We start from the raw sequence: 12,737 nt of genomic DNA on the forward strand, positions 1-12,737 counted from the left end.
AGGAAGGAAACGAGGGTATATATATGACTCAAGAAAGAAGACTAGTAATTAAGGTATGATAATGATCATCAATATTCATAATGTTGGCTTTTGTAACTGATATGGAAAAGCTTACTGGTCAACAATGGATGAAGAAGCAATTAACATGCCTCATACTTGTAACGGCTGTAGTGAGCAATAAAGTATATACCAACTTATGCAATGAAGGTTTTATTCGAAACCAAATCAGAAGGTTTTATTGGAAAACAAATCACCAATTAATTGGCTATGATTAAACTCAATAAATAATATTGTATTTTGAAATATTATATCTAAAATTCCAACAATACTGACGGTGGGTGTGTTACTAACTCTCTAATGTAACCGAGGTGGCTTGGTACCTCGCTCCCGATCATTAAAAATAAAAATAAAAAACTGTTTTAGAGAAACGAAAATTGAAAGAAAATCGTTGTGTATTCACATTGATAATAGGGGCCTATTTGTATAGAGGATTACAATGCATAGAATCCGAATCATATAAGGAAAGGTAATCGTACATTGAATAGGAATCTCTAGATTCTTCTAATTAAACCATATTACCACTAGGTCAAGTAACCTAAGGTTTGGGCCAGACACAAAATAGAGATTTACTTTAACACTCCCCCTTGTGTCGCCCAAACTTGGTGCTCCTCCTCGTTACCACGTCAAAAACCTTGCCGAGTAACAAAAACCCTGTGAGACAAAAATAACCTCAGTCGAAGGAGAAAAAGAGTGCAACACACCTTTCACGTTTCGAGATGAACATGTAGACATCTCCCCATGATGTCTGCACCTCCCCCTGATGAGTACGATCATGGGAGTTTAGATAACTTTCGCAAGCCGATCCTTGCCACATGTTCTAGAACGTGGACTTGGGCAATGACTTAGTAAACAAGTCTGCCACATTGTCCTCAGATCGAACCTGGTTCACTTTGATCTTGAGGAGCTTCTGTTGTTGCTAATTGTAGAACAATTTGGGCGATATGTGCTTGGTGTTGTCGCCTTTGATGTAGTCTTGCTTCATTTGTTCAATGCAAGTAGCATTATCCTCATAAATGCTCATTGGCTCATCTGTGGTAGACTTCATACCACAATTACTTCAAACATGCGTAACTATGGATCGAAGCCATATATATTCACGAACTGCTTCGGGAAGCCCAATAATCTCTGCATGATTCGAAGATGTAGCGACTAAGTTCTATTTTGTAGACCCTCAAGATATCGCGGTCTTTCCCATGGTGAATACATAACCCGTTTGAGAACGACCTTTGTGCGGGTCAGAGAGATACCCAACATCAGTAAAACCTTCCAAAACACTTATATCGTTTTGGGATGGGGAGAGAGAACGTAGTCCACCATGTGTGGCGTCCCTGGCATTTGATGGGTCTGAATCCATCATCTCTCTATAGGGATAGAACAAGCCCATATCAATCGTACCACGTAGGTATCGAAAGATATCTTTAACACCAGTCCAATGGCGTCGTGTTGGCGCATAACTATATCTAGCTAACAAGTTCACAGCGAATGAGATGTCCAGTCTTATGCATTGTGCTAAGTACAATAATGTGCCTATTGCACTTAGGTAAGACACTTCTGCCTCTAGCACTTCTTCATCGTCATTTTTTGGACAGAATGGATCCTTATTTGGATCAAGACTACGAATGACCATTGGGGGTGCTTGAAGGCTTAATCTTGTCAGTATTAAAACGCCTAAGCATCTTTTGGGTATAAACTAATTGATAAATTAGGATACCATCTTTACGGTGCTCAAGTTTCAAACCGAGGCAAAACCGTGTTCTCCCAAGATATTTAATCTCAAACTCGGATTTCAAGTGTTTAGCGGTTTCCCTTAACTCTTTAAGGGTGCCAATTATGTTCATGTCATCGACATAAACCACTACTATTGCAAATCCGGAACTTGTCCTTTTTATGAATACACATGGGCATAGTTCATCGTTATCATATCCCTTACCAATCAAGTAGTCACTTAGACGGTTATACCACATCCGTCCGGATTGTTTTAATCCATATAGTGAGTGTTTCAACCTTATAACAAACGCGCTCCATGGTTTAGAGCCACTTGATTTGGGTAACTGAAGTCCATCCAGAACCTTCATGTATATCTCTGTATCTAGATCCCCATATAGATACGCAGTAACCACATCCATAAGCTGCATGTTCAGTTTTTCGGAAACTACCAAACTGACAAGGTAGCGGAACGTAATGACGTCCATTACAGGAGAATAGGTCTCCTCGTAGTCGATTCCAGGGCATTGTGAGAAGCCTTGCACCACAAGGCAAGCTTTGTACTTTACGTTCTCGTTTCTCTCATTACGCTTTCTAATGAATACTAATTTATGACCAACCGGTACGGTGTTGGGCGGTATTGGTACAACCTTTCCAAATACCTTTGTTTTCGCTAGAGAATCAAGTTCTGCCTGGATCGCATCTTTTCATTTTGGCCAATCAGCTATATGTTGGCATTCATCCACGGAGCGTGGTTCGATGTCATCGGTCTCAATAATCTCACGAGCTACAGAATACGTGAATACATCATCAACGATGATGGAGCTTCTTTCCCACGTCCCATGTACACTAGTGTAATTTACATAAATCTCTACGTTCTCAGGAATAGGTTCTGACATTGAGGCGTCCCCCAATGATGTCTCTTGGACATAACTGTAATCCGGAACATTCTCATGAGACGGATTTTGAGTATCGATGATCAAAGGATTTGTTTGTGCCTCATTCACTCTCTTTCTAGGGCGAGAATCCTTCGAACCAATTTGTCTACCATGCTTCCTCGCGGGACATGCGGCCATAGATGCCATATCATTGCCATTCTGGGAAATGACGCCATCTCCTGGTGTCACAGGAGTGTCATTATGTCAAGTATTAGAGACATCAATCCTTGCAGGCACCTTTGCAGCAGGTATGTGTGATCTCGTCACTTTGGCAACATCAGAAAACACATTAGGCAGAGTATCTGCTATGTTCTGAAGCTCGATTATTCTTCGCACTTCAAGTTCGGACTATGCGATTCGGGGATCGAGATGAGACATAGTGGGGACAGACCACGACAATTCCTATCATTCCTGTTGAACATCTGTGTTCTTATTTCCCCCTAACGATGGGAAGACTGTCTCATCAAAGTGACAATCCACAAATCTAGCGGTAAAGAGATCGCCTGTCAAGGGTTCAAGATAGCGGACGATAGTTGGAGATTCATAGCCAACATAGATGCCAATTTGTCATTGTGGACCCATCTTAGTACGCTGTGGCAGGGTAATAGGCACATAAATGGCACACCCAAAGATGCGTAAGTGCGAGACATCAGGCTGGTACCCAGTCACTAGCTGTAATGCATAATAAGATTGGGTTGCAGTGGGTCGTAGACAAATGAGCGTCGCTACATGCAATATTGCATTTCCCCAAGTAGAAACAGGGAGACTGGTGTGCATAACCAATGTCCGTGCTATCATCTGTAGTCATTTGATAGCGGCTTCCGCGAGACCATTTTGGGTATGAACATGAGGAACTGGATGCTCTACATCAATCCCCAGTGACATGCAATAGTCATTGAATGTTTTCGATGTAAACTCCCCAGCATTATCAATTCAAATTGACTTAATTGGAAGGTCAGGGTAGTGAGCCCGTAGACGGATAATCTGGGAGAGGAGTTTAGCATAAGCAGCATTTCGAGTGGACAACAACGCGACATGTGACCAGCATGTTGACGCATCAACCAATACCATAAAGTATTTAAAAGGTCCGCATGATGGTTGAATTGGTCCACCGATATCCTCTTGGATTCTCTGTAAGAACGGAATAAGTATTTCGGGATCCTTTGCGTAGGACGGTCTCGGTCCTAATTTCTCAAAGGAACATGCTTTGCAAAATGAGCGAGGGGCCTTAGAAGTAACCAATGAGGATTTTGGTTGGGCCTGAGCATCTGTAGCGCTATTAGAAGCAAAATGTGTGACTACATCACCCATCATGGCATTGGAACCATGGAAAGTGGCATCCATGGCGTCTTGACCATGGGTAGAAGTATCCATGGCATCATGGCCATGGTTGGTGCCATTTATGGCATTGTGACAAGGGACATGGGCAGCCCTATGGCGGCCCAGGACAACTGCATCGCCTGATGCTGCAGTGGCTACTGTTTTACTAAGTCCAGGAATCAATTTTCGATTCTTGCTTCGTCTCACTCTGAAGAATGGATGTCCGTGTGAAGTCTTTAGTATACGGATCATCATATCACGACCAGGATGTCCTAGTCGGTCATGCCAAAGCTAGTATGTGTCTAAATCCAAGAGATCTTCTCTTATCACATTATTGGATTCAATTGGTTGAATATTAGTGACATAAAGTCCACTAGATTGACACATAAGCTTCTCTAAGATGTGCTTTCGTCCGCAATCATTAGAGGTAATGCAAAGGAACTCTTTTCCGTTCTCAGTATGGAATCCATTGACTCTAATATCTTTGAAGCTCAATAAGGTTCGATTTGCTTTAGGAGCGTAGAGAGCTTCTGCGACTTTAATCAAGGTGCCATTAGGCAATAGGAATTGGGCCATTCCATGTCCTTGAACTAAACCTGATGACCTAGCCATCGTAGTCACCGAGGAATATGTAGGCAACATCTCTAAGAATAATTGCCTATGGCGTAGAATGGTGTGCGTAGTCGCACTATTTGCAAGACATTGTAGTTCTCCAGAATCCATTTCTAAAAGAAAAGCTCGTAATTAAAAAGGAGTCATAAAGAAAAGAACTCAACTTTTATTAATAAGCCAACGGGATTACATCATTGTCTCTTTCACTAGAGAAAATCTAACCCAGAAACTAGCTAATGCAAAACAATGGTAGTCGTCTAACTTCTTTCGGTAACTCCAACGCAAATGTGACCAGGTGAGTAGAGAGATGTCGGTGGAGCAAGGCTCTCTTAAGTACCACTAATCTCAAAACCTTCCTAGACATCAAATTTTTATTGAGTACGCCTACTTTGAAGAAAAATTAAACCATTGGCATCTACTACAAAAATAATATGGCAATTGCCTACATCTCTTGGAAAATAAAAAGACTTAATCAAAATCGCCAGTTTCTGGGTCTTGATCCTTGAAGTCTTCCACCCTTAGATCGAGATCACCATCTTGATCTTCTTGTTCCATGTAATTTGCCTCCCTTGCTTCACGATACATCTTGTATACGTTTGCAACATTCTGGGATGCTTTACACTCCCTTGCCCAATGTCCGGATAGTCCACTTCTAAGACAAGCATCTTTATGGTCAGGTTTCCTTAATCGTGGCGCTTTAGAGGCGCTTTGGGGATGGTTCCTTTCTTTGGTGGAGTCACCACCATAACCGGAGGCTTGGCCTTTCTCTCTCTCTTCACACGTTTACCACCACGGTTCTGTGCATGCTTATCTTGGTGGTTTCCTTCCTCTTTAGGGCGAGAATATGGACTAGAACGTCGAAAATTATCCCTATCTCTAGGGTTTCGCTCCTTGCGCCCTTCCTTAGGGGCACAACTATAATTAGACTCCGGAATTGATTTGGCTCCCATGGGTCTAGAGTTATAGTTCTTCACAAGTATGTTATCGTGTTTTTCAGCCACGTTCATGGCACCAATGAGCTCATGAAATCTTGTGATGCGTCTAGCGTTGACATCAATTCGATAGTTCTTGGCTACCATCAATGCAGAGACGGGAAGGTAGAGAGAGTCTTCTCGATCAACATCGTATCAGTAATTTTCTGCCCACAGGATTCCATCAAAGACTTGATACGAAGTGCTTCCGAATTGTAGTGAAGTACATACTTGAAATCACAGAAACGGAGGCTATGCCATCTCACTTCTAAGTCTGGAAGCAAGGAGTCACGAACGTTGCCAAAACGCTGCTCGAGTTCTACCCATAGTTTTCTTGGGTCTTCCTCATTGAGGTACTCATTCTGGAGCGCGTCATTCATGAGCCTTGTCATGAGAATGATGGCTTTAGCTTCATTCGCCTCTCTCGTAGCTCTATTTGCTTCAAAAGCAGCAGCTTGTTGAGGAGTAAGCACGTCCTGACTTGTCTCTTGGATTTTACTTAGGATCCCATCAGCCTTAAGATTATGGCGCACATCATGGACCCACTTGTGGTATCCTGCGCCTGTTGTCTCTAGTGGAGCGAAACTCAACTTGTTCAGGTTACTCATCCTCTTAGGATTGCAGAACGTATTTGGTCCGTGTCGTAGGATTGGAGACGAGCTTCAATCCTAGTGCAAGCAAGCAGACTTTCCGCGGGGGTGGCGAGGGCGAGGACTTGCAAGGTTGCGGGGTTGCGAGGTCGAGGAGTTGCCAGGTTGTGGGGGTCGGGAGGTCGCCGATCTCGGCAGATGCGTGCAGGGCAAGCACAAGGCAAGGGCTCGTCCGATTTTTTCGACGGCCGGTACAGGTGGATTCCGGCCAGTTCCGGTGGTTCCGCCGCCGGTTCTGGGCTCCTTGAGGCTAGAGCTTTTATATGTGGAGCGGTGGATGCTGGGATTTGAAGGCTACGAAATTAGGGTTTCAGGGTTAGGGCTTCGTGCTAATAACGTATTTTAGAGAAACGGGAATTGAGAGAAAATCGTTGTGTATTCTCATTGATAATAGGAGTCTCTTTATATGGAGGATTACAATGCATAGAATCCGAATCATACAAGGAAATGTAATCGTACATTGAATATGAATCTCTAGATTCTTTTAATTAAACCTTATTACCACTAGGTCAAGTAACCTAGGATATGGGTCAGACACAAAATAGAAATTTACTTGAACAAAAACAATAATAATAATAATATCAAAACATAAAAATTTTCTAAATAAAGTTTATATCTGTTACAATAGTCCTTGATGAGATTTTATATTTTAAAATCATTTCATATTAATTAGTCTCATGATCTGTACTAATAAAAGTGTCTTTCTCAATATATGAAATCAAGCAAATATACTCTTTAGGAGAACTATAATTTTTATATACGAATGAAAAAAAGATGTGCAGTGAAAAAAAAAATAAACAGCTTACGACAATACACAAAATTAGCTCAAAATGCTTATTATATATATACATATATAGACATAAATTTCCAATACTATATTATCTTTTAATAATAATTGCAATACTATATAGACAATTAGACATGAGTATTAATGGACGGGACCCAGCTGAAGTATTAAGTGTAATAGTGTATTAAATACTTTCAGTGTTTCTTGAGAGAATCGTCAACTCATTGCATTGATCAGCGAAATTACACATAATGACCAATCCCGGTGGGACTGTCAAAAGAGTCACTACCTAAGTAATTCAACCTTTTTAAAGACCATGAAGCTCAGCCAAAATCTACCCTAAAATGTCTTAGAAAATCAAAGGGCCAAGACATTCCGAGTATTTTTGGCGACAAATCTCAGAGAGAACCTACGAATTCATTCTCCTCTCCCCAGAGGAGAATAAATTCTTACATAAAAATAACTAAAAGTAAAAAAATTCAGCCAAGCAGCCCAGCTGTCCCACATACCAATCAGAAGCCCAACAGAATGGGAAACCCTAGCACTAGGCCCAGAAGGGTTCCAAGCCCAACTGGACCTGCTAAGTCCACCCGAACTCATGGGCATCCAAATCAAGTACGACAACACACCAGACCGCCTCCAGTCGACGACGCCGGACTGGGAGGTCAACCATCGTTGGTCTTCGCCATCGTCTCGGCTCCCAGCAGCAACCAACCCCGCTCCAGTACAGATCAGCGCTGCATCTGTTAGCCCGGCCGCGCAAGCCTCCTTGTATGGCGACCAGTCATCAGCCTCCGTCCCCACCCAGCCGCCTGGTACAAAACGAAATCCCAAGGAGGCAGCCCTCCCCCCGGTGCTCCACTCCGCGACCCGACGAGTGAAACCTGCCCAAACATCCCGGGTCAAGAAAGACCCGAAACCATTACCGCTGCCGTGAATAGCCACCCGAGAAAGAAGCTCTTCATTGCCGCCAATTTTGAGAATCCGACGACGGGGAACCCCGCCATCCTTAATCCCCCAGCGACTAGACGAGAAGGAAACCCCATCTCCTCTAACCCAATGTGCAGAACCGCCGCCAGGAGGCCACGACCTCCACCTACCTCTCAGAGAGAGTAACCTAGACATTTTTAATGCAATTACAAATACTTTCATTGTTGAGCAGTCAGTATAAATATATAATATATAATATATGTTGCTAAGTATGTTTAATTAATATAATATATATAGATCAAAAGAAAAGATTGGGGGAACGGGATCCAGTAGGACCCTTCGCCGCTCTGCCCCTGGACTTATGCAAGCCCAAGAGTATGTTGGGGCCTCCATCTTCACTGCATGTCTTCGGATAAACGACAACTTGCATTGTGAACCACAGCATTTTTATTTTTTACCAGATTAATAATTTATATACAACAATTAGTCCTTTCACAAACGACAAAGATAAGACTTATGTCACTAGAACAAATAATACTAAGCGTGTTTTGCACGTCATATACTAATCTTGGTTTTCTATATATAATCAACTAGTGTGGCTGGATAAGCAAAAACTTATTCTTGCAGTTGTATATGATATATGAGAAAATGGTTCACAGCAAACCCTGTGCTGTCCTTTACTCGAGTCTCTTAATATTCATATTGCTGCTCTTCTCTTCCGAAATAGCATTTTCCAGAGTCTCAGCATCTTCAAAATCCAGTACGTTATTGGTCCACGTACATCTTCATGGGGAAATTTCTAATAGTGATTTCTCTATCATTTAATGAATCATACATTGTTTATTTGATAGGATTGATATTGATGTGTATAGTAACATTCGTTTTTGTCATTGGCCCATTGTAGAAGAGAAGACCGGGCAGGATCTGCTAATGAAGTCTGGTAGTTACAAACCGACCAGATGGTTTGCACCGGACCGTAGAGCCCTACTGAGAGCACCAATTCACGTACCACCTTTTGGTCCGGAGCCAGGAGCGATAGATTAACGATCACGTAGTCCGTAGAGTGCCGCCCTCTTCACTATCTGAAACTGAAACCTCGGTTGATTGAGCTGAAAATTGAGATGTTCACCTTTGCTTTTCCTAATAAGTTTTATTTGTACGTTATGGAGTTGGATCTACTCGAAAGCTAGAGATAACCTTATATCTCTCTCTAATAACATTGGCTATGTCTTTTGAGCCTTCCAGTTCCAGAGGGCTTTATTACATGTCTACTGTTGCACATATTTGTATCCTTTCAAGGACCTAGCCTTATTTAAGACTGCCTGAAAGATTAAATAAAGAAACTGCTCTATTGGTATTGATCAAAAAATCTTAATTTCCCAAAAGCTCAAAAGTAAACATCTTTTGTCCCACAAGTTTTCTTTGTGATTTTGAAGAGGACGTCTACGTATCAAATGTCGAGGTATGAAACCAAAAAAAAAAAAAAGATAACCCATAAGTGACACAATCAGGAGTCCTGAGCTGCAAGAAACGAAATGGCACTATGTCGCTTCTCCTCCTCTCTTCTTCTTCTTCGTCTCCGTTCAGCTCGCCGGTTCTCCTCACTCCCGAACCCAACAACAACAACCCAAAACGACGCCGAACTGGTATCAAACATCCTCCTCCACCACCACAACCCATTCCACGCCATGGAGTCCTCTCTCCAGCTCCACGGCATCACTCTCTCCCCCGACCTCCTCCACCACACTCTCCTCCGCCTCAAGCACAATTCCAAAATCGCCCTCGCCCTCTTCCACTACGCCAAGTCCCTCCCCTCCCCCCGCCCCTCACCTCCCACGCCTTCCACCTCCTCATCGACATCGTCGCCAAGGTCCGCCAGTACGACGTCGCTTGGCAGCTCATCCTCGAAATGGACCGCCACAACCTCACCCCCACCGCCGCCACCTTCCTCATCCTCATCCGCCGCCTCATCGCCTCCGGCCTCACCCGCCAGGCCGTCCGGGCCTTCGACGACATCGAGACCTTCGTCCTGACCCGCCCCACCGCCCAAGACTTCTGCTTCTTACTCGACACCCTCTGTAAATACGGCTACGTAAAGCTCGCGGCTGAAGTTTTCAACAAAAGGAAGCATGACTATGTGGCCGATGTGAAAATGTACACTGTTCTGGTTTACGGGTGGTGTAAGATCGGCCGTTTCGATATGGCGGAGAGGTTCTTGAGGGATATGATCGAGCGTGGTATTGAGCCCAATGTGGTTACTTACAATGTGTTTCTGGATGGGATTTGTAGGAAGGCGAGTTTGCACCCTCAGGACAGGTTTGAGAGGACCATAAGAAATGCACTGAAGGTGTTTGATGAAATGTCCAGCAGAGGCATTGAGCCGGACGTGACTAGTTTTTCGATCCTTCTTCATGTTTATAGCCGGGCGCATAAGCCCCAGTTGTCGCTTGATAAGCTCAAGGAAATGAGGGAGAGGGGGATTTGCCCCACCGTGGCGACTTACACTTCAGTTGTTAAGTGTCTTTGCTCTTGCGGGAGGCTTGAGGAAGCGGAGGATTTGCTTGGTGAGATGGTGAGGGATGGGGTTAGTCCCTCTGCGGCTACGTATAATTGTTTCTTCAAAGAATACAGGGGGAGAAAGGACTCGGAAAGTGCTTTGAAGTTGTATAGGAAGATGAAGGAGGATAGATTGTTTGCGCCGAGTGTGCACACTTATAATATTTTGGTGGGGATGTTTTTGCAGTTGAATCGAGTGGAGATTGTGAGAGAGATATGGGATGACATGAAAGAGAGCGGGGCGGGGCCGGATTTGGATTCGTATACGATGTTGATTCATGGGCTATGTGAGAAGCAGAAGTGGAGAGAGGCGTGCCAGTTTTTTGTGGAGATGATAGAGAAGGGGCTTCTTCCTCAGAAAGTTACTTTTGAGACACTCTACAGAGGGTTAATACAGTCTGATATGTTGAGAACTTGGAGAAGATTGAAGAAGAAGCTCGATGAAGAGTCTGTTACTTTTGGATCGGAGTTCCGAAATTATCACCTTAAGCCATACAGGAGATGATCAGGATGTGTTGTATTTCTTGCTTATGTTTTGAGGTACCATTAAACAGCTGCATTGTTGTCATGTTGTTTATTATTGTATGATCATTGATAATGAGATAATTTTGCTCATTCACACTCATTATTCTTACAGTTTTCAAAAGAATTCTTTAAAGTGTAAAATTGTTTGATTCCATATTGACAAAACCTGTGAGCAATTCTTTTGAACACTGAGTTATGTTACCAACTAATAAACCATGGATTAGTTGATATTTGAATATGAGTATAATGTAACTGGCAACCTTGCAGTTTCAGATTACTGTATAACGGGTCAATTACAACAAAACCATAAAATAGTTGCACTACAGTAGTGAATATCAGGCTCTTTTCTTGTAGTGAGCTGCAGTGGTCATTCACATTGCTTTTGTCATCAATCATGTAATTCTTCTTAATCAACTTCAAAGTAATAGTCGAAATGTGCTTATACACATTCCACATCTTGGTACGCTAAGGCATTTAGTTTCTCTCCCTAACTTTTGTCTGTTTTGTAATGCAGTGGATTATAGAATCTGTTGTCAAGTTACTTGCTGCTTCTATGGTTCACATAAAGGAAAACATTAACGATAACCTTCTTGCTTCAGACCATAACAGAGATCTGGTAATTATATTTTTCTTTGTTTATTTTATTTTATTATTTAAGTTTTTTTTTTTTTATGACTGTTGCTTTTTCCATCACTGAGTGCTGGATTATGGCCAAGGTTTGAAGTCACTTTTAACCAATTTCTTCTGCGTCAGGATGCAGTTAGTGTCTTTAGGAAAGTCATGACAAGTTGTCTGAGGATCATCTTCAAAAGAAGTTACCTGAGGTTAGTTTAATTTGAGGTTGAGCCTAATTTTTTTTCTTTGTCTTTTTAAAGTAAGATAAATTTTTTTATTTTTTTGAGAAATATCAGACGGAATGGACAGGATGGATTAGGCCTTCCTTCAGCTGTGAATATTTAAATATGATAGATTTCATTCGACAGGATGGATCAGTTGTGATCTTGGACCCTGCAAAGCTCGAAAAGAATGGAAGTTATTCATTTGAACAGAGTGGTTGGTCCAACTACTACCCAAGGTACTTTTTAGAGGCTTTTCTTCATCAACCTCGTTTTAATCGTCCAATATAATTTCGATTTAACTACATTGTACTTTCTTTTCAGACGAGGATTTCAAGGACACTCAACAATTGCCCAGATATGTGATGGATGGCTACAGTATATCTGCATATTTTCTTATGTCAAACCGGATCTAGCAGAACAGATACCATGGTAAGATACAATCCAACAGTTTCAGTCAGTTATCTATTGCAATTTCAAATATTAAGCCAAGTATATCTTGGAGATGAGCATGCAGGCATTTGTCATATACTGCATGAAGTAAGAAAATGACACAGTTGTTTTCCTACTCTGGTCAAGCTTTTTAAACTGAACTAACATGTTCTATGCTTTTGCAGTGGTTCCATCAGGTTGGTCAAACTGATGACTTGCAGATTGGTAGTTTAATACTAGATCTTCTGGTAGAAGATTTGTCTACTGCCAAATATCTTTTCATATTGGTTGTTTTATTTTATTTCAAACTTTTACTTCATTGCAAAGAAAAACTGGCTGCATGCAACTTGTGTATCCTTAAAAATTCACAAATTAGAGATCCGGAGCGACACTTGTGATAATGCCTCGAGTATCCA

General features: G+C 42.1%; 1 protein-coding gene across 1 annotated transcript; it reads left to right on the forward strand.

Moving 5' to 3' along the window:
* Nucleotides 1–8,585: 8,585 nt before the first annotated feature.
* Nucleotides 8,586–11,855, forward strand: LOC112192103 (pentatricopeptide repeat-containing protein At2g13420, mitochondrial-like). The gene is given in 5 exon segments (XM_024331670.2): nucleotides 8,586–8,732; nucleotides 8,877–9,789; nucleotides 9,792–11,068; nucleotides 11,568–11,669; nucleotides 11,807–11,855. Coding segments are annotated over 2 exon segments (1,524 nt in total). The 5' UTR covers nucleotides 8,586–8,732; nucleotides 8,877–9,507; the 3' UTR covers nucleotides 11,034–11,068; nucleotides 11,568–11,669; nucleotides 11,807–11,855.
* The last annotated feature ends 882 nt before the right edge of the window (nucleotides 11,856–12,737 follow it).

The sequence above is a fragment of the Rosa chinensis genome, chromosome 3 (assembly GCF_002994745.2).
Source record: "Rosa chinensis cultivar Old Blush chromosome 3, RchiOBHm-V2, whole genome shotgun sequence".
In the NCBI taxonomy this organism is placed as follows: Eukaryota; Viridiplantae; Streptophyta; class Magnoliopsida; order Rosales; family Rosaceae; genus Rosa; species Rosa chinensis.